The sequence below is a fragment of the Lithobates pipiens genome, unplaced genomic scaffold (genome assembly GCF_037356315.1).
Source record: "Lithobates pipiens isolate NorthernLeopardFrog02 unplaced genomic scaffold, aLitPip1_a1.2 Scaffold_19, whole genome shotgun sequence".
NCBI classification, from domain to species: Eukaryota; Metazoa; Chordata; class Amphibia; order Anura; family Ranidae; genus Lithobates; species Lithobates pipiens.
The window spans coordinates 161,388,752-161,408,904 of record NW_027507764.1 but is presented as its reverse complement, the minus strand read 5'-3'; the positions used below and the strand labels follow the sequence as shown (position 1 = coordinate 161,408,904).

Sequence of the window (20,153 nt, the reverse complement as noted above, 5' to 3'; positions counted from 1 at the left end):
TGAGAGGGAAAAAGATCAGAGATATGAAAATAACAGGGATGAAAAGGGGTAGGAGACCCAGAGAGTAGGAGTAGGGAGAACAAGAGAGAGAAAAGAATTTGTGGATATCACAAGATAAAGATAAAAGAAGGTACCAGAGGTGGAAGTGGAAGTACCCATGCACCTATAATACAGTGGGCTGGATGGTCGGTCAGCAGACTAGTTTAAAAGCCTGCTGTAGGGGGACAGTGGGAATGTCTGGAATCATATGCTGCTGCAATAAGGAGGAACTTGCATACAGTAGTTTAACAGGGAACAGCAAGACAGGGGGGATAAGCCTGACTGATAAGAAACAGGTCAACAGCATCAAGAGGGAGAATAACCTTGCTACCAGTCTGCAGGTGTCATACGAAACTTAAACAACAATGCAACAATATTTCACTGTAAGTAAAAGGACGATGGCCCCAATAGCCTATCCACCGCATATCCTGTTTTATAGTTCTTGTATAGGAAAGATACATCTAAACTTGGGTAGAGTACTATTGGGCACAATATAGGGCAATGTTTAATACGTGAAGGAAGGAATGTTCAGTTCCCTCCGGAACGCAGCCCAGTAAATGTGGCCCTGGATGGAAGAGAATCATGTGCAAAAGGGATTCTGGGGATTTCAAATCTAGGATCAACAACCAGAAGCCAAACTAAACCTAAGGTAGGGTTAAGATTGTACCACTCCATTCAGATTAAGAAGGATATGGTGATCTTGTGCATCTAGGTTCAGGGACCACATTCCCCCTCCCCCCCAGGCTTAATTGCAGGACATACACATTCTAGTGTCTGACTTTTTGCCGAGGGCTACTTGTAGTTTATGGAATGCCCCTGGATCGCCGATGTTCATCTTCAACAGAAAAGTCAACTGCATATGCTTACCAAGTTTTCGGAATTTTAACATAACTAACTAAAGCTGAATTGCAAAGTGGAATTTGCATAATAGAAACATCCATGAATTAGCCTTGAATCAACTTTTCTCTTTTCTTTCAATTTACCCCTCTCCTTTCCCTTTCCTCCCCATACAAAAGTCCCTCCTGTATAGTAACACTGCGGGATCCCATCAGTTTTCACTGTGTTGCTTATAAAGAAACTGATTATGACAATTTTATGCAACATTGTTGAGGGAAAAACTGAGACTTGCAGGGGTAGTAGAGAAGACTACCTCAATCCATTGGCTTGAGTTGCCTGTAGTATTTCTAATTGCTAAAATTAGAAGTCATGTATAGCGCCATGCAATAAGGCATGTATAGAGGAAGAAACTGAAGCAGCTCTTTGATGCTTCCCTCTCTTCGCAAAGCATTTATGTATGTAGCCATATTTCTGTAGATTAGTTACTCTGAGGTTCTGTTTATACAAGCTCACTAAACTGCACTTTCACATTTTCTGTTACAGTATATTCATTAGCAGGTTTCAATACGGGGTATTTAAACACAATTTTTTTTTTTCAAATTAAGGCTTGCACCTTGTACAGTATGGTGTTTCATGTCATCTGTGCCCAGTCTTGCCATGAAGAATGAATCCAGCTCTGAGCAGTCCTCTTATCTTTTTTCAGTGAGATAAAAACTGACACACAGAGAAATAGAAGTCAGTTCTTCCCCCTTGCTGTGAGTGACAGGTGATTTACATATCGCATGCATGAGCCTGAGAGAGACATTCTGTGTACTTCAGATCTCCTCATCCTTTCTTCTCCAGCTCTCCCAGGATTGGCTGCTCCACACCTCAGCATGATTGGGCATGCTGAAGTCATGTGGTGACTTTTGTGGATTTTAACTGGATGTTAGTGATCATAGCAAAAGGTCGCTTAACAGACAGAGGGGAGACATTTGACAGGTAAGGATACATGCAGGAGGCCTGTATATCCTTAGGCTTGTACACACGGTCAGAGATTCTGATTTTGTCCTAAACTGGTGTTGCATACACAGGCAAAGCTGTCGGAAAATCCAATCGTTCGGAACGTGATGACGTTCGTTCGTTCCGACGGGACTACGTTCAGCCTAGTAGCCAATAGCTTTGCTCTTGTACTTTGATCTGAGCATGCGTGGCACTTTGTCTGATCGGAATTCTCTGCGAATGATTGGAAAAAGTCCGACCGTGTGTACAAGGGCTTATAGATAACTACTATGCCAGTAGTTTAGAAAGAATGAGAGTGGGTTTACATCCACTTTAAAGCAACCTGTCTAGTAAAAAAAATTTTTTTTTTAAATTTAATATTCCTCTGTTTTAGCCCCTTATTTAACTCCTTATTCTCCTTCACCATTTAAATATTATTTTTCTGCTGATTTTTTTTGTTCACTTCTATATTATAAACTATTAATAATTTAAACTTTTTTTTGCTTGCTTTGTTTGTTAATATTTTTACACCTTTAAAATATATTTACATGTTTTACATTGAAAAAAGCGCAAAAAAAAGTATTTAATTTTTAACCATCTCAATACAGTGCATTTACACCCCCTTCCTGCCCAGACCAATTTTCAGCTTTCAGTGCTCTCACAGTTTTAATGACAATTACTCATGCAACACTGTACTCATATGAAACGTGTGTCCTTTTTTTCACACAAATAGAGCTTTCTTTTGGTGATATTTAATCACTAGTGGGTTTTTTATTTTTTATGCTATAAATAAAAAAAGACCGTATATTTTGTGAAAAAAAATATTTTTTTTGTTTCTGTCATAAAATTTTGCTAATTAGTAATTTTTTTTCATAAATTTTGGGCAAAATTTATACTGCTACATATGTTTGGTAAAAATAACCCAAATTAGTGTATATTATTCGGTCTTTGTGAAAGTTATAGAGTCTACAAACTATGGTGCCAATCACTGAAAATTGATCACATCTGATCAGGCATTCAGCACATTCGGTGTATCTCATTTCTTGAGGCACTAACAAGTAAGGAAAGTACAAATACCCCCCCCCCCCCCAAATTACCCCTTTTTAGAAAGTACACATTAAGTAAGTAGCATGGTGAGTTTTTTTAAGTTGTAATTTTTTCCCACAATCCTTTGCAAAATGAAGATTATTATTTTTTTTTTTTTTTACAAAATTGTCATATTATCAGGTTATTTCTCACACACAGCATATGCATACAACAAATTACACCTCAAAATACATTCTGCTACTCTTCCCGAGTATGGTGATACCACATGTGTGAGACTTTTACACAGCCCGGCCACATATAAAGGCCCAACATTGAAGTAGCACCTTCAGGTGTTCTACGAGCATAAATGACACATCTAATTTCTCAACCACCTATTACATATTTGAAGGCCCTGGAGCACCAGGACAATGGAATTGCCAACAAAATGACCCCATTTTGGAAAGCAAACACCCCAACGTATAATCTGTGAGGCATTATGAGTCTTTTGAACAGTTCATTTCTTTCCAGAAGTTTTTGGAAAATGTGGGAAAAAATGACACCCCAAAATACATTCTGCTACTCTTCCTGAGTATGGTGATACCACATGTGTGAGACTTTTACACAGCCTGGCCACATACAGAGGCCCAACATTGAAGTAGTACCTTCAGGCATTCTAGGATCATAAATGACACATCTCATTTCATTCCTATCTATCACAATTTTAAGGGGTCCTTGAGCACCAGCCCAGTGGAATTACCCACAACAAAATTACCCTATTTTGGAAAGCAAACACCCCAACGTATATTCTATGAGGCATGGGCTGCAGATAGGTACTCGGGTACTCTGATGAGCTGGAGACAGGTACTCAGGTAACTTGATGAGCTGAAAACAGGTACTCGGGTACACTGATGGGCTGGTGACTGGTACTCGGGTACTCTGATGGGCTGGAGACAGGTACTCAGGTAACTTGATGAGCTACAGACAGGTACTCGGGTACTCTGATGGGCTGGTGATAAGTACTCGGGTACTCTAATGGCCTGGTGACAGGTACTTGGGTACTCTGATGGGCTACAGATAGGTATTTGGGTACTCTGATGGGCTGGTGACTGGTATCCGGGTACTATGAAGGGTGGTGACAGGTACTCAAGTACTCGGTACTCTGATGGGCTACAGATAAGTACTTGGGTAATCTGATGGGCTGGTGACTGGTATGCGGGTACTATGAAGGGTGATGACAGGTACTCAGGTACTCGGTACTCATATTGACTGTGACAGGTACTCAGGTACTCATATGGACTGTGACAGGTACTCAGGTACTCGGGTACTCAAATGAACTGTGACAGGTACTGAGGTACTCATTTGGACTGTGAAAGGTATTCAGGTACTGACTGTGACAGGTACTTGGGTACTCAGATGGACTGGGAAAGGTACTCGGGTACTCAGATGGAGTGTGACTGGTACTCGGATACTCAGATGAACTGTGACCGGTACTCATGTACTCTTATGGACTGTGACAGGTACTCAGGTATGCTGATGGACTTTGACAGGTACTCGGGTACTCTGATGGACTGTGACAGGTACTACGCTGATGGACTGTGACAGATGCTCAGATGAACTGTGACAGGTACTTTGATGGGTGGTGACAGATCCTCTTTATTGGTGGGGGTGCAATCAGGGTGATTGGTGTACACTGTAGGTGATAACGAGATGTTACCTCAGTCTCCTCCTCGCGGTTTATTGACATTTAGTGATAGGCTGTGAAAGGCTCACAGCCGATCACGTGGTAAACAGCTGCCATTTACCAGCGTCGGTGACGAGCCGTGTTCCTGGGAACACACTGCCACGACGTGCACACGCGGAGTGCTCCTGATCACGTGCATGCGCTGTGCAAATTGGGGCGGTACCACATGTGATCAGCCGTGACTTCATCACAGGCGATCACGTTGTAAACAGCCATGCCCAATGGCTGTTCACTCCCCTCGGTGGCGAGCGGTATCTCCATGACACGCCGCCAAGGAACAGGGATGCACGTGCACGATCGTTCGCATACCATGTTTAAATATGACGTCCTCCCAGAGCGAGAGCTGCGCCGCCTGGTTGTCATATGACAGCCAGTGGGCAGCTAGTAGTTAAATAACTTTTTAATGCTTTGTATTATTGCTGACAGCTGAAGTGTACACAAAACAGATGCGGTATGTATCGGTAATTGGTATGGGTGAGTGCTTAAAAAAAATGGTATCGGTGCATCCCTAGTCATCATAATATTTCTCTCATGAGCTTTACATTTTTCTTACAAGTTCCTAGCAGTAGCAAAAGATGAGAGGGGAAACACATACTGTATATTTTCAGGATTATTAATAAGGTAGTGCAAAATGCAGTGACTATAAGCACACTAAATCATATCAACCAATTAGACATTTTTTACTTCTAGAACACATTGTGTACTAGCCTAAAGGTACATTGCATTTGTTATAGGCATGACTTTCAGTCCCCAGCAGGCATCTTTTGTGCAAAGTCAGTAAAAATGTTCTTGGCTATTAGTTCATGATTTCCCATGATAAAGTATAGACATGTACACACATAGGAGACAAGTGTGTGCATCTATATACTTGTCTGTAGAAAAATGTAATGTTTAATGATCAGGTAGGTGATGCAGTTCTTTTTTGTAGACAGTAGATTTATTCTGGCAGATATATTTCCAACGAGGAAAGCACGCACAACCTAAAAGCTGTTCATTCAGATTTCCTTGTTAAATCTTTTTATTGAATTTCAAGAGAAAAAAAAAAGGGAAGTTTACAGATCATAATGAGCATCATATCATGAGTATCGTAAATTAACAATATAGTTATAGTTCATTCAGATTTCATTCATTATTAGTTAAAGTGCTATTGAGCCCAGGACCCTGCACTCACTATATCTGGTCTCCTACAGTACACAGAACATGAAAATGCCATTATTTTAATAAATATGAACTGCTAAATATTTTTAATTATCAGCAGTATATAGCAGTCTTGTGACTTATATCAGTGTCCGGCTGAGCACTGGTTAAAGCTTGTAGGAGGAGTTTTCATTCTCCTCTGACTGTTCTATGCGGCTGCATGACCTCTGACTGATTGGCCCTCTGCTGATCACATGCACCCCCCCCCAAAAAAAAACCTCTCTAGCAATACACACCAAACTGAGCATGTGCAGAGTGCCCCCAAGGGCTCTGTTCTATCAGCAGATGGATTGGGGATAGTAAAAGAAGGGGAGTATCAACGAAGACGGGATCAAACAGCCCTTTTTTACACAATGCAGAGGATTAAACCCTTAGGTTCCACAGTGAGTATAACAAGCATGCTTTACTGAATATGCAGACTGTTTGATTTTTCTGCTAAGGGTTTAGTAACACTTTAATAGCTACAGTGGTAAAATAGTATTGATGCTATTGGTCAAATAGATGTGTTTACTTCAGGAAAGTCCACCCTAAAAAATAACCTGGCAGTTTTATTTAATGGCATGGCTGTTTTAAAGTCAAATAGTTTATGTTAATCAGAGGGCTGGTCGTTAATGCCTTTTAGCATGATGACCTGAGATTTGCCTAGGGGTCTAGTCTCTGCTGTAACTTCTACAGCCTTTGTACGTATATCGCTGATTACAGCTTTTAGAACCCCCCTACACTCCATACATTTTATGAATAAAAAATAATTTTGAAATGAAATTGAACTATGCCTTTGCCATGGTTTGTATCCATTTCCTATGTAGTGGGAGGAAAAAGTACTTATTAACCATTGGAGAGGTCTTGTTTTATTCAATATGGAAAGGCTTAAAGCTTGTATTTCAATAATGACGGTTTCAGTAAAATGTTCCACTGGTAATAAGGCATGCACTTACCTAGCAAATGCAAAAGAAACCTTTGAACTGAGATGAATAACAAACACATTTGTTATTTAATACACTGAAAATTATTATACACTTAACATATAAAAAAAAAAACATATAAACACAGAAATACGTGAGCGTAGGGGGTATACCATAATGGAAGGAAACTTCCATGTAATCATACAGTCTTACATGGCTTATTACTCATCACCAAACTCCCACCAGCTATCAATGAGAAGGCATTAGACTCTGCTTTCATAACCTAACTGCACACATAGTTACTTTAAAAGAAATGAAAGGGGTTGTAAAGTCTTTAGGTTTTTTTACCTTTATGCATTCTTTGCATTAAGGTGAAAAACTTTTTGTGCTGCAGCTTCCCTCAGAGCCCCCCTTTTACTTACCTGAGCCCAATCCAGTGATCCAGTGATCCAATCCAGTGATCTTATCCTTCAAGCAAACCATAATCCACGAACCAAGACCTCTTGGACACCACCCACCATCTTTGGGCAGACCATCTCCCCAAAGACTAAGGCCAAGAGTCTTGGGGTCATCTTTGACTCACAAATGTCAATGGATGCACAAGTAGGAGCAGTAATCAGTGGTTCTCACCATCTGCTACGCCTGCTACCCAGACTCATCCCTTTTATCGCAAAGAATGACAAAGCAGTGGTAGTTGGATCAGTCATTAACTCACGACTTGACTACGCAAACTCACTGTACATAGGATTACACCAATATCAACTTGCGTGATTACAACTTATTCAAAACACGGCGGCAAGGCTGATAACAGGAAAAAAACATGGGAATCAATCTCCCCTTCCCTGAGGAACCTACACTGGCTAACCGTAAAGAATCAGATCACATTCAAGACCCTCTGCCTCACCCACAAATGCGTGCATAGAGATGCTCCTCAATACCTAATTGAGAAAATAAAACACTACACACCAAACCGGAGTCTTGGATCATCTAACAAAAACCTCCTCCTCGTTCCCAAATCTCGGTACAAATCTACGGGGGAACGGAGATTCGCTGTCCAAGGACCACGGCTATGGAACGCGCTACCAACCAACATCCGCCTGGAAAAAAAACACCAAGCCTTTGGGAAAAAACTCAAGACCTTCCTCTTCTAGAAGTTGGACAACTAAGCTCTTCACAGCGCCTTGAGGCGATTCAGTTCGCCTTGTGTGCTATACAAATATTTCACTCACTCACTCATTCAGTGATGTGCACGAACCCAGCAACTGCTGCTGTCTCTGTCCTCATTGGATAGATTGATAGCAGTAGGAGCCATTGGCTCCTGCTGCTGTCAATCAAATCCAGTGACAGGGGGGGGGCGAGTCCTGCCATCTGTGTCAATGGGACACCAGCAGGACTCGTGAGCGGGCCCGCATGGGTGCCCCCATGGAAAGCGGCTCTCCGTAGGGGCACCTGATGAAGAGGAGGAGCCAGAAATGCCGCTGGGGCAACCCCAGAACATGAGAATCAAGGCTGCCCTGTGCAAAACCCTTGCACAGAGCAGGTAAGTATGACATGTTTGTTATTTAAAAAAAAAAAGAAAAAAAAAACCTTTACAATCAGTTGAACTCTGGAAGCTGTCCCCCGCTAAAAAGTAGGCAACTGACAAAGGAATATAAATCAATATTGTCTGTGGTCTGCCTGCAGCTGATCTTTTTGCATTACTGACATACCATGTCGTATTCTGCGCTGTATCTGTGTGGAGGGAGTAACACTGGTACAGGCAGGGCTGTGTTTCCTTATCTTAGAACCTCCCATGGGGGAAAAGTGAGCAGCACAATAGTGACACCACCACATCTCACTCCAAATCTTCTTAAACTAGCAAACACAAGCGGCAGTGCCTAAGAACACACACTGCAGATATACAGCTGTGAGGCTTTAGGAAAAGGAGTGCCACTGCCCAGGCATCCTCATAGACCAGGAAGTGCATTTCTATTTTTCTCGGAGGATTAAAAAAAAAACACATATTTCCACAGTACATGTTAAGCACACTGAACATTCCTTACTATTCTTGCTGACATAGACATTTTTCACTTCTTGGATTTAAGTGAACTTTAAAGCAATAGTAAACTTCACTTTTGAACTTGCACATACAGGTGATAAGGCCTACCTATAGGTACAGTGAATATCTCCTAAACTATTAAACTATTTAAGAGATATTCACACTGATTGCAGAGGTGATGTCACTGGCGCACACACTCTGAATGGGCAGCATAACCATGCCGCCCCTGTGCCGTAAGATGTGACTCCTGTGCTCATGCGCCGGAGTGATGTCATCGTGGCTCAGCCATTCAAATGACTGGAGCCAGTGAACCCAGAATGAAGATTGGAAGAAGATGGAAGCCCTGTCAGCAGTGACAGTGCACCACTTTAGGGCTTCGTTTTAAGGTAAGTATTTCATAATTTGCTAGTTTGCAATGCATACTATCACATTACGACATTACCTTGCAGGGGATTATTTACAGTCATGCCATTACAGTCATGCCAATGAACATCTAAATGATTCAGAGAAGGATTGGGAGAAAGGGCTTTGGTCAGATGAGGCCAAAATTGAGCTCTTTGGCATTAACGCGACTCACCGTATTTGGAGGAATAAAATGCTGATTATGACCCTGAGAACACATCCCTACAGTCAAGCACAGAGGTGGAAACATTATGCTTTGAAGTTGCTTTTCTGCTAAAGTTAAAGGCCGACTTTGCCGCATCAAGGGGCCAATGGACAGGGCCATGTATTGTAATATCGTAGATAAGAACCTTCTTCCCTCAGCCAGAATACTGAAGATGGGTCGTGGATGGGTCTTCCAGCATGACAATTACCCAAAACATACCGGCAACAAAGGAGTGGCTCAAGAAGAAGCACATTAGGGTCATTGAGTGGCCTAGTCAATCTCCGGAGCTTAATCCTATAGAAAATTTATGGAGAGAGCTGAAACTTTGAGTTGCCAAGAGACAGCCAAGAAACCATAAAGATTTAGAGATGATCTGTAAAGAAGAGTGAACCAAAATGACTCCTGAGATGTGTGCAAAGCTCGTCACCTGCTTGGGCATCAAATACTTATTTTACTCACTGAATTGCAACTGTATTTATGTCATTTCTTTTGTGTGTTTTCTGGATTTTTGGTTGATATTCAGTCTCTATCATTTAAAATACACCTATGATAAAAATTATAGACCCTTCACTTTGTAAGTGGCCAAATGTACAAAATCTGCAGGGGATCAAATAATTATTTTCCCCACTGTATAGAATAAAGTGCATATATATTTTTTCCACATGAATGTTATAACAATAATACTGCTTTTACAATCCGAGACATTTCTTATTGTTAAGATTACATTTGTTGAACAGCCCTGACTTTTCTTTGAACTGCTACGTTGATTTATAGTAAGAACATGTGAAGGCCACGGTTCTACAGTTTGCAGTGGACAAAACAAAATGCAATTTGACATAAATAGTTTGACCACTTCTCACTGCAATCATCCAGCAATGAGTTAAGGCTCCTTTGAGCCTGGTTCTTTAAATAGGTATCCAAAGCTTACCCTACATTTAAATTACAATGTATATCCTACCTGCAATATTGTGCATTTTACTTTAACTCTCTGTTTTCCCTCTTTTGTAGATTATAGATTGACTTGAGTCATTGTATTTGTCACCAAGATATCCTTTTTTCCTTGGGCAGGAAGGATAAAAGCCACAGACAAGGACATCATGGGGATATGTGTCCCGATTATTTTAACTGGGAATTAAAGCATCTAATTTGGCTTTTTTTTAATCATATTATAACAAATCATAAATTGCTTAAGCACAAGCTCATACTCAAGATTCATTAGTCTGTGTTAGTCCCATTTCATAAAATCATTTTATTGTACTTTTCAGTGAAATGTACTGATTCTACTCAGATAAATGATCATAATGACCATTAGCTTGTCCTGCTGTTTTCTCTGTTGCTCTATAAAACACACCTGCCATATTTTACACTGGCCGTGATTCTTGGACACAAAAAGGGCCAAACATATACATTAAAACAGACCTGGCATCCCGTCCCACTGTGTTCAGCTTTAAATGTGTGCATGCCATGTAATGATGGAGGTGTTTATTAGCTCTCACAGAGATCCCAGTGCTCCCCTGATAATGTCTTTATCTGCATTTATGTCAGACACATCTTTGTTTAGGCTGATTTTGACATGACATAATTGCATAGGCTTGTGCCTTAGTGGTCTTGGCTGTGTCCACAAATGTCTGACACTGAATAGCCCCCCCCCCCCACCCCCCACTACAGCCTTTCACCTTGTGACTTGCTACAATGTTATATACTATTTTATATATATATATATATATATATATATATATATATATATATATATATATATATATATATATATATATATTATGTATTAGTGTATTAACAGGGAAAGGAGCCTGAGAAAACTTGACTGCAAAACGCAATTAGAAGTAGAAATAGAAGGTGGAGCTTGGCCCTTTTTTGTATAATTAAAGGAAATACTTTTACAATTTCTTAATACTGCTTCTTACAGTAGACGTTTTCCTGTTGTTGCTTTGCCCAGGCCCACCATTTCACCTATTGCACAGCACTATGTGTGGGTGCACTGTTTGCCCCCTCATAATTTTTTTTACCACCAGCCACCACTGCCAAAGATTAAACAAAACTGTAGTTTTCAACTTAAGCCAGCACCAGTGCAGTGGTGGCCATTGTAGGTGCCGTTTCTGTATAGCTTTATTCAAGCTAGGATGTATATTTTGCTTTTTGATGGACTATTGTCATTTTCCTTTCATAATCTTTCCTTGACCTCTACCCTGTTTGTGTCTTTTTACCCTTGCACTATTTTGTCATCACCAGAGGGTGTTGTTGGTGGGTGGGTCTTTGAGTTTATTAGTCTGTTTACTTCCATGTTGTAGCGTCTTGAGAAAGGTGGACTGAGCTTCATCGAAACATTGACAACAATATGAGTTATCTCCTGCAAGACCAATAAGTGCCTCTATACATTTGATTTGTATGAATTTCTTTGCGACATTTAGGTATTTACCCCACACATAGAGTGCAGTGGCTATCCTTGGCTCTATATATATATATATATATTTATATATATTCACTAGAAATTATTGTACTGTACTGTAGTGTATTATTATAGTGTTTAGTAAACAACATGAAGAGCATGACCTGATGTAAATAGTTCACTCTTCCCTGTAAAGGGCTATTGCTGTAACATAAATGAGTAAAAAATATTTTGTTTTATATACTGTATAACATTTTCTAAAAACAAGTAATAGAAAAACAGTTATAAAAAACGACTGCAAATAGAGATGAATCAAAATTTCGACGGCTGAAACATATTGGCCGGTAATGGAGATTTCACCACAATTTTATTGTGCATATGGTGTGTTTTTTACAAGGTGCATTATTGATGGGTTGATGCCTTGTTTAATTTTTTTATGCATTTCAACAGGGAGGTGCATTTTTTTTTTTACCAAAAATGCGGCAAGTGAGATTTTTAACACCACAACGTAAATGCAACAGACCAGTGTGAAGACACATATAGAATTTAAAGGCATGCATTTTCCTTGAGCTTTTCTTGCGCTAAGTGTGCCGATAATGGACAACAATAAATTCATTTTCATTTGAATTCATGATAATATTTAAAAAGTCAAATATAATACAATTATATATGAAAAAAATAATATATATATATATATATATATATATATATATATATATATATATATATATATATATATATATATATATATATATATTTATTTATATATATATTTATTTTTAGCTGGATGCATATTAGTAGTAACTGTATTTTTTCATTTTGTAGCTGATTTTGGCCTTGCTAAGCAGAAACAAGAAAACAGCAAACTAACATCAATTGTTGGAACCATTCTCTACTCCTGGTAAGATTCCCAGTAAATGTTGTCCTTTGACATAGATTATATTCTATCTGTTATTTAGAATTAGTCATAAATCTGCTAATGAGGATAGTATGTATGATAATAGGTGATGGAATGAGGAAAGGATCACAGAGCTTGCTGCCACAGCCTGCCTATGTTTTTGGAGATAACCAGAGTTCCCTTGCCATAAAACAGCAGCAACTGATGAACAGCTCTGCTATGTCTGATCACTGGCTCACCCTGTACTAGGAGTAGATTGGGCAGTCACATAGAATGCTATACTTCTATACCATGGTCCAGTTGCAGTTCACTCCTACTAAGAGGCTCCGCCAGCACTCAGAAATCAATGTGCAGACAGTTGGTGGTCATTTTATTGCACTGTTTTTTCTGTGTACCACTGGAAGCATGACTTTTAACACCTTATGGTACACTTTTCTATCCACAGTGAATTTTTTATTATATGGTAACAATATTTTGCATACATAGAATGCATTTAAACAATATGTGCAAGCAAAAGAGCAAGCAGAGCTGGGACTTTACACATTGGTGCTGCATTCAGTGCTTGTATTTTTTTATCTTGACCTTTACTGAAAAAAAAAGAAAAAAAAAAGAAAAAAGGTTTTATGCTGTGTAGGAAGCTCCTCCTATTTTTGAGCTTTACTTATTAAATTGCATCTAAGCTGTGCCTAACAAAACATAACAAAGCAGCTCTTCTGATAAGTCCACCATTAAAGGAGAAGCACAGAGGTGGAGTAGTCCATGATCAGGTAAAGTGATTGTTGCGTACCTGGGATGTGAGCCTGACGTACAGAGGAAGGCCTCTCGTACAACTCCGGCTCGCGGACCACTGGTAGTGATACAGCAGCCACAGGAGCAAAGTGGGGTATGAGTGCCTGTAAACAGTTCAATAGTCCCTGTAGTAGCGGTGATCAGCATGCAGGTAGTGGATGAGATCACACGATGCTTGACTGGTGGCAGGCTGGGATGAACCACAGAGCAGTACCAGATGCAGGCTTGCAGGGCTGGGAGCTGAAGCATCCTGGATGAGCGAGATGCAGGGTCAGACAGGCCGGGTCGGTAATAAACAGGCAGATCAGGCATAGACGATAGGCAGAAGAGAGGTCAGGTCACAAGCCGAGTCGTACTGGAAGATCAGCAGACAGAATCAGCAGGCAGGACCAGAGTCAAAGGGATGCCGGGATCAGAACAGGCAGCAGGCAATCACAGGTAACGACAAGCTGGATCAGATTCAGAGGTCACACAGTAAACAGGATACAACACAGAAGCTGCAGAACAAACAGCAATGAACCTCTGTTGGAGCCCTGTTTAAATAGCCCCCCTGACTACAGTATTAGTGACAGGTGTGTGTCTTAAAGTGCTAGTACCCATGTGTGCACGCCGGGATCTTACATGGAAAGCCTGTCTTCCCTGACAGTGATAGAAGGCTTTGGTTATTTTTGCTCTAAGGCAGGGGTGGCAAACTCAATTTCATTGTGGGCCGTATCTGCATTATGGTTGGGGCGGTTGTATCTGTAAGACTAGATACATTTATCCAGAGAATAGGTGCAGTAACTAAACCACACCTCCTCCGCCAAACCGTATCGAACAGCCGGTGTGGACAAGTTGCATTAACAGTGGGAGGATCATAAAAGGGGCAGTAAACACCAGGAGTGCGTTATGTGTGGAGTTCAGGGGGGCTCTATGTACTGAGTGCAGGGTTCAGGGATGCCCTACGTACAGAGTTCAGGTGTGCCCTATGTACAGAGTGCAAAGCTAAGGGTTGCCCTATATGCAGAGTTCAGGGGTACCCTATGCACAGAGTGCAGAGTTCAGCTATTTTTCACAGGCTATCCATATCTCATTTCCACTCCTCCCCTTGGGTGTGAGGGCCCCATGATATGGTCTGGCAGGCTGGATTCAGCCTGCGGGCCTTGTGTTTAACACATGTGCTCTAAGGGGTCATCGTGGGTGGTTGCTAAGGAATATGAAAAGGTATCAGTGATTGTTTCACGGTGCCAAAATCCAAATATATGAATATAGAAAAAGAGGGGTTCCCCTTGGGATAGGACTTTAATGACACTTAGATAAATGTCACAAATCAGTATAGTAGAAAAAAATACATCAATTTTATTGGAGATACATAGATAAAAACGTATGTAATGGAGTATACATGACAACCACTAGATTGCATTAGGTTGCATCCAAAAGCAACCTGTTCACAGAAGACCAGAGAGAGGAGAAACACTTGCCTTATACCAACAGCTCCTCTAAATCCCAACCAGAAGAATTATATATCTTTCCCACTCTCTCTTTTGAGCGTATACCCAGGATTCCATCCTTGGGCCTCAGTTGGTCTTCCTCTTTTGTCCCACACGTGGGAAGCCTTCTGGGTTAGGGCTTCTGGTCTTATCTGAATGAACACTATATATTCTGTTGAATTCAATACTCCATGCTGGGTTCTTCAGGATGATGGCGGTTTCCCGTGGCCATTTTGTGCTTTCTGCTTTTTTTTTATCCAATCAGATGCTATAAGCATCTGATTGCTGCAATTAGTTTTCATATCCTATCTACCCTGAGGAAGGAGTATCTCCAGTAGACTCCGAAACACGTTGGGTGAAGGATAATTTTTACATACCATCTATTTGTAACTATTGCATCATCAGTAGTGGTTGTCATGTATACTCCATTACATATGTTTTTATCTATGTATCTCTAATAAAATTGAAGTATTTTTTCTACTATACTGATTTGTGAAATTTATCCCTGTGCCATTAAAGTCTTATCCCAGGGGGAACCCCTCTTTTTCTATGTTGCTAAGGAATACTGCAAAGTTGGGGTTTAACTTGCAGTTTGCCACCCAGATTGCACTGAGGTTGAATTGAATTGAGAAACAATTTATAAATCCACGTAATCCCTTTTTACCCACAGGTAAACTTATAATAAAGCTCACTCAACTGTATTTCTCCTAAACATACACCATTTATGAGATACTCCACAGAGCAGTAGCAGATGATATCACTGGGACATGCGCTCTGAAGGAACTGCATCCTGTACATGATTGGATGATAACCACACCTTCACATTACTTACTAAGCTAAATTAAGGAAATGTTATCATTTTAATAATTGAGTATTAGTAGAAATGCATAGCTGATGCTTTACATTTAACCGTTATCATTTGTTCTTTATTATCATTCATTTATTCATTATATATTATTTATTATTCTTTGTTATTTTTTTTTTTTAATTTTTAAAATTGATAAAAATGTATATAAAAAAAAAGACATGTCATTTTAAATTGGTATTATTACTGGATTACAGTAATAATACCATTTTAAAATGACCATGTCTTTTTTTTTATACATTTTTCATTTTTTTTTTAAATAACAAAGAATGATAAATAATGAATTAATGAATAATAATATTTATTGGTATTTATATAACCTACTCTTTATTTAATCGTGCCCACAGAAATTTCTAACAAAGCAACCATCATATAACAATTGGTAGATGATCAAGAGATATTCCTAAATTTCAAAATTATGGCATGGAAAAAGCATCTGGCAACACTTCATAGGCTGAAAATTATTTATTAAATGTATTACAAGAGTTGGCATTGCCATGTGACATATTTAATAAATAATTTTCAGCTTAGAGAGGCTTGCCAGATGCCTCTACAAAATTTATAGAAAGTTCGTTATGTTCCAAGCAGTTCTCTAGGAAGATTTAACACTATAATTTACATACTTACTGACAGGGCAATGTTCTTCAAGTACTGACCTGGCTATTGCTTTCTTCATAAAATAGTCATTCAAACTGTAAGTCAAGCAGTATTGGAAGTAACGGTGGAAAGAAAAGGTAGTAAAAATGTATTTTAGCCAACTAACTTTATTATCTGACATTTACAAAAGAATCACATGACCGATATTTTGTATTAAGGATGATACCGTATATAAGATCATATTTTATTTTATACTTAAAATGTCTATATGTTGAATAAGCTGCTTTCACTAAATGCTTTTCCCAGTCAAAAGTATGGCGTTATCACAGTTTAACTACAGTTGTAAATTGAAAAAGGAATATGTAATATGTATATTTCTAGGGAAATTTATTGCTCATACCCATATTTCAAAGTGTTTTAAATACGACAGCTGAGAGTAGTGTAATATGCTTTCCTCATATATTTTTCCATATATTTGCAAATGTATGCAAATTAGTTAAATATCAGGATCAGATTGGTAAAATGTAAAACCACATTGCCTGTATTATATCAGTTGCAACAGTCTGGGATTGCAGAATGTAAAATTTGAAGTGCATAGCCAAATGAAAAGTAAAAAAAAAAACAGCACAATGGATAATCCTTCCGCAAAATCACTTATCTTTATTGGACTAAGTTAACACAAAGCAGCATTTCTCAACCTTTCTCAGTCACTTTCCCTATAAATTTATGGACAATCTGGCACCCTCCAAAATTATGTATAATTTCGAGGCATCCCTTAAAACTATGGACAGTCTTGAGCCACACCATTCTAAAATGTAAAAACGATTCTAATAGTTTTACATAATGCAGCAAAATGCACACATGTAGGACACCCAATATTAGAGGTGCAAACTAGTACTGACTAGTATTCCAATGTTTCTCTTCTTCCGCAGTTTTTCTCCATCACTTAGATAATGTGACCCAAAGCTGATGGAAAGGGGCAGGGGAGGGTCAAACAAGGAAGCTTTGCAGGCAACCCACATCTTCCCTATCAACTGTTGATGTCATTGTTAGTGATGGACGAACTTCCGACGGGACGTTTCGCGAAAGCGAAATGCGAACGGACCCAAACGTTCGCGAAACCGAACGTTCGCCGCGGGCCCCATTGACTTCAATGGGAGGCGAACTTTGCAAACCTTCATGTCGAATTTGCGGCCACGTGGTAATTATTAGGGGGTAAAACGTAGTCCCACCATCTGGACAATGACATAATACATGTATGAGGTGAATTTGGGATCGATAACTACAAGCATTTTTATTTTATTTGGGAAATTGTTCTAACAATTCAGGACTATGGAGCTAATGAAGGCAATGGAGGAGAGGGAAGGTCAGGGACCAGGGTAGGCAAAGAAGAGGGTGCAGGAGATGATCACCAGCAGCGTGACATACCGGAATGACACATGCACCGTGATAGAGGCATCTGACAGCAGCACCGTAATACAGAGCACTGACAGCAGCACCGTGACATACAGCGCTGACAGCAGCACCGTGACATACAGCGCTGACAGCAGCACCGTGACATACAGCGCTGACAGCAGCACCGTGACATACAGCGCTGACAGCAGCACCGTGACATACAGCGCTGACAGCAGCACCGTGACATACAGCGCTGACAGCAGCACCGTGACATACAGCGCTGACAGCAGCACCGTGACATACAGCGCTGACAGCAGCACCGTGACATACAGAGCTGACAGCAGCACCGTGACATACAGCGCTGACAGCAGCACCGTGACATACAGCGCTGACAGCAGCACCGTGACATACAGCACTGACAGCAGCACCGTAAGCAGCCCCAGGAGGAAGTCAGCACAGCACAGGGATGGTGTGATCCCCTCATAATAAGAACCCCCAGGAGGAAGTCAGCACAGCACAGGGATAGTGTGATCCCTTCATAATAAGAACCCCCAGGAGGAAGTCAGCACAGCACAGGGATATCATAAGCAGCCCCAGTAGAAATATGACACCGCTCAACCTCTTCAAAGAGGAGGGTAGGGGCATATAGTACGGTGTGCTTTTTTGGGTCAAGGAAGTGAGCCAAATGAATTAAGAAGGTCTGTGTGCTTGATTAAAAAAATAGTTTATAGACATATACATGGTCTACTGGTCACATGTGTTGAATTCCTCCGAGATCCATGCCTCATTCATTTTTAGAAATGTGAGGTAGTTAACACTGTGGTGAGCTAGGCGAGTACGCTTATCGGTCACAATCCCCCCTGCTGCGCTGAACGTCCTTTCGGACAGGACACTGGATGAGGGGCAAGCCAACAGTTCGATTGCAAATTGGGCAAGCTCTGGCCAGAGGTCAAGCCTGCCCACCCAGTAGTCTAGGGGTTCATCACTCCTCAGAGCGTCCACATCGGCCGTTAACCCAATGTAGTCGGACACCTGACGGTCTAGGCGTTCCCTGATGCTGGATCCGGATGACACCTGTCGATGGGTCGGCTGAAAGAATGACCTCATATCCGAAGTCACCAACACATCTTCAAACCGGCCTCTTCTTGCAGGCGCTGTTGGATTGGTACCCGCAAATCCTTCTCTGGGAGTGGGAATTGCTCCTCTGCCAGCGCACGCAAAAGCAGAATGCAGCATTTCTCGAAGCAAGGCCTGGAAGTGCTGCATTCTGACAGCCCTCTGCGACGGCGGTAACATTTCCGCCATTTTGTGTTTGTACCGGGGGTCTAAGTACGTTGCCACCCAGTACTGGTCCTTGACCCTCATGCTTTTTATACGGGGGTCCCTATTAAAACACTGGAGCATGAAGGCCCCCATTTGCACTAAAGTGGAAGCGGTGTGGTGGCCTGGCTCCTGCTCATCATCCAGGATAATGTCGTCCTCTTCATTCTCCTCTCCCCATCCTCGCACAACAGGGATCCCAGAAAGGTTTAAAGCATGCTCTTCTTGCTCCTGCTCATCCGCCCCGGCACCATCCTCCTCTGACTCCTCATCAGACTCCTGTTGTTGACTTGTCTCAGATAGAGTAGCCCCCCCTGGGAATTCATCCAGCATTGCGACTTCCTCATCTTCCCGCTCCTGCTCCTCCACAGCCTGATCAATGACACGACGCAATGCACGCTCCAGAAAGAAGGCATAAGGTACCATGTCACTGATGGCGCCATGGCTGCGACTGACCAGTTTGGTGATCTCCTCAAATGGCCGCAGAAGTCTGCATGTGTCGCGCATGAGCAGCCACTGGCGCGGTGAAAAAAAACCCAGCTCCCCAGAACCGTTTCTTTCGCAGAGTTCATACAGGTAGACGTTAACTGCACGTTTCTGCTGGAGCAGCCTATCAAGCATATAAAAGGTTGAGTTCCATCGCGTCGGGCAATCGCAAATAAGACGTCTGACCGGCAGATGGTGTCGCCGCTGAATGTCAGCAAGGCGAGCCATGGCCGTGTAAGATCTTCTGAAATGGGCCGAGATTTTCCTTGCCTGCCGCAAGATGTCCTGGACCCCAGGGTATTTGACAAGGAATCGCTGCACGACCAAGTTTAAGACGTGTGCCATGCACGGCACGTGCGTGATTTTGCCCTGTTTCAATGCGCTAAGCAGATTGGCACCGTTGTCACACACCACTTTACCAACTGTCAAATTGAGCGGTGTTAGCCACTCATCTGCCTGTGAACGCAAAGCTGAAAGGAGTGCCGGGCCAGTGTGGCTCTTTGCTTCCAGGCACAACAGACGCAGCACGGCATGGCAACGTCTCACCTGGCATGTGGAATAG

The 20,153-nt window shown here is 41.2% G+C and overlaps 1 protein-coding gene across 14 annotated transcripts in view; it reads left to right on the top strand.

Annotated features, from left to right (window-relative positions):
- The window catches only part of NEK10 (NIMA related kinase 10), a 487,578-nt gene that overhangs the window by 204,681 nt on the left and 262,744 nt on the right, over nucleotides 1–20,153 (top strand). For all 14 annotated transcript variants that reach the window (XR_013277553.1, XR_013277555.1, XR_013277554.1 and 11 more), the window contains one exon: nucleotides 12,598–12,673. Coding sequence is in view for 11 of the 14 variants with exons in the window: in XM_077491445.1 (XP_077347571.1) it covers nucleotides 12,598–12,673 (76 nt within the window). In the remaining 3 variants the exon portion in view is untranslated. The remainder of the gene's footprint in view (nucleotides 1–12,597; nucleotides 12,674–20,153) is intronic.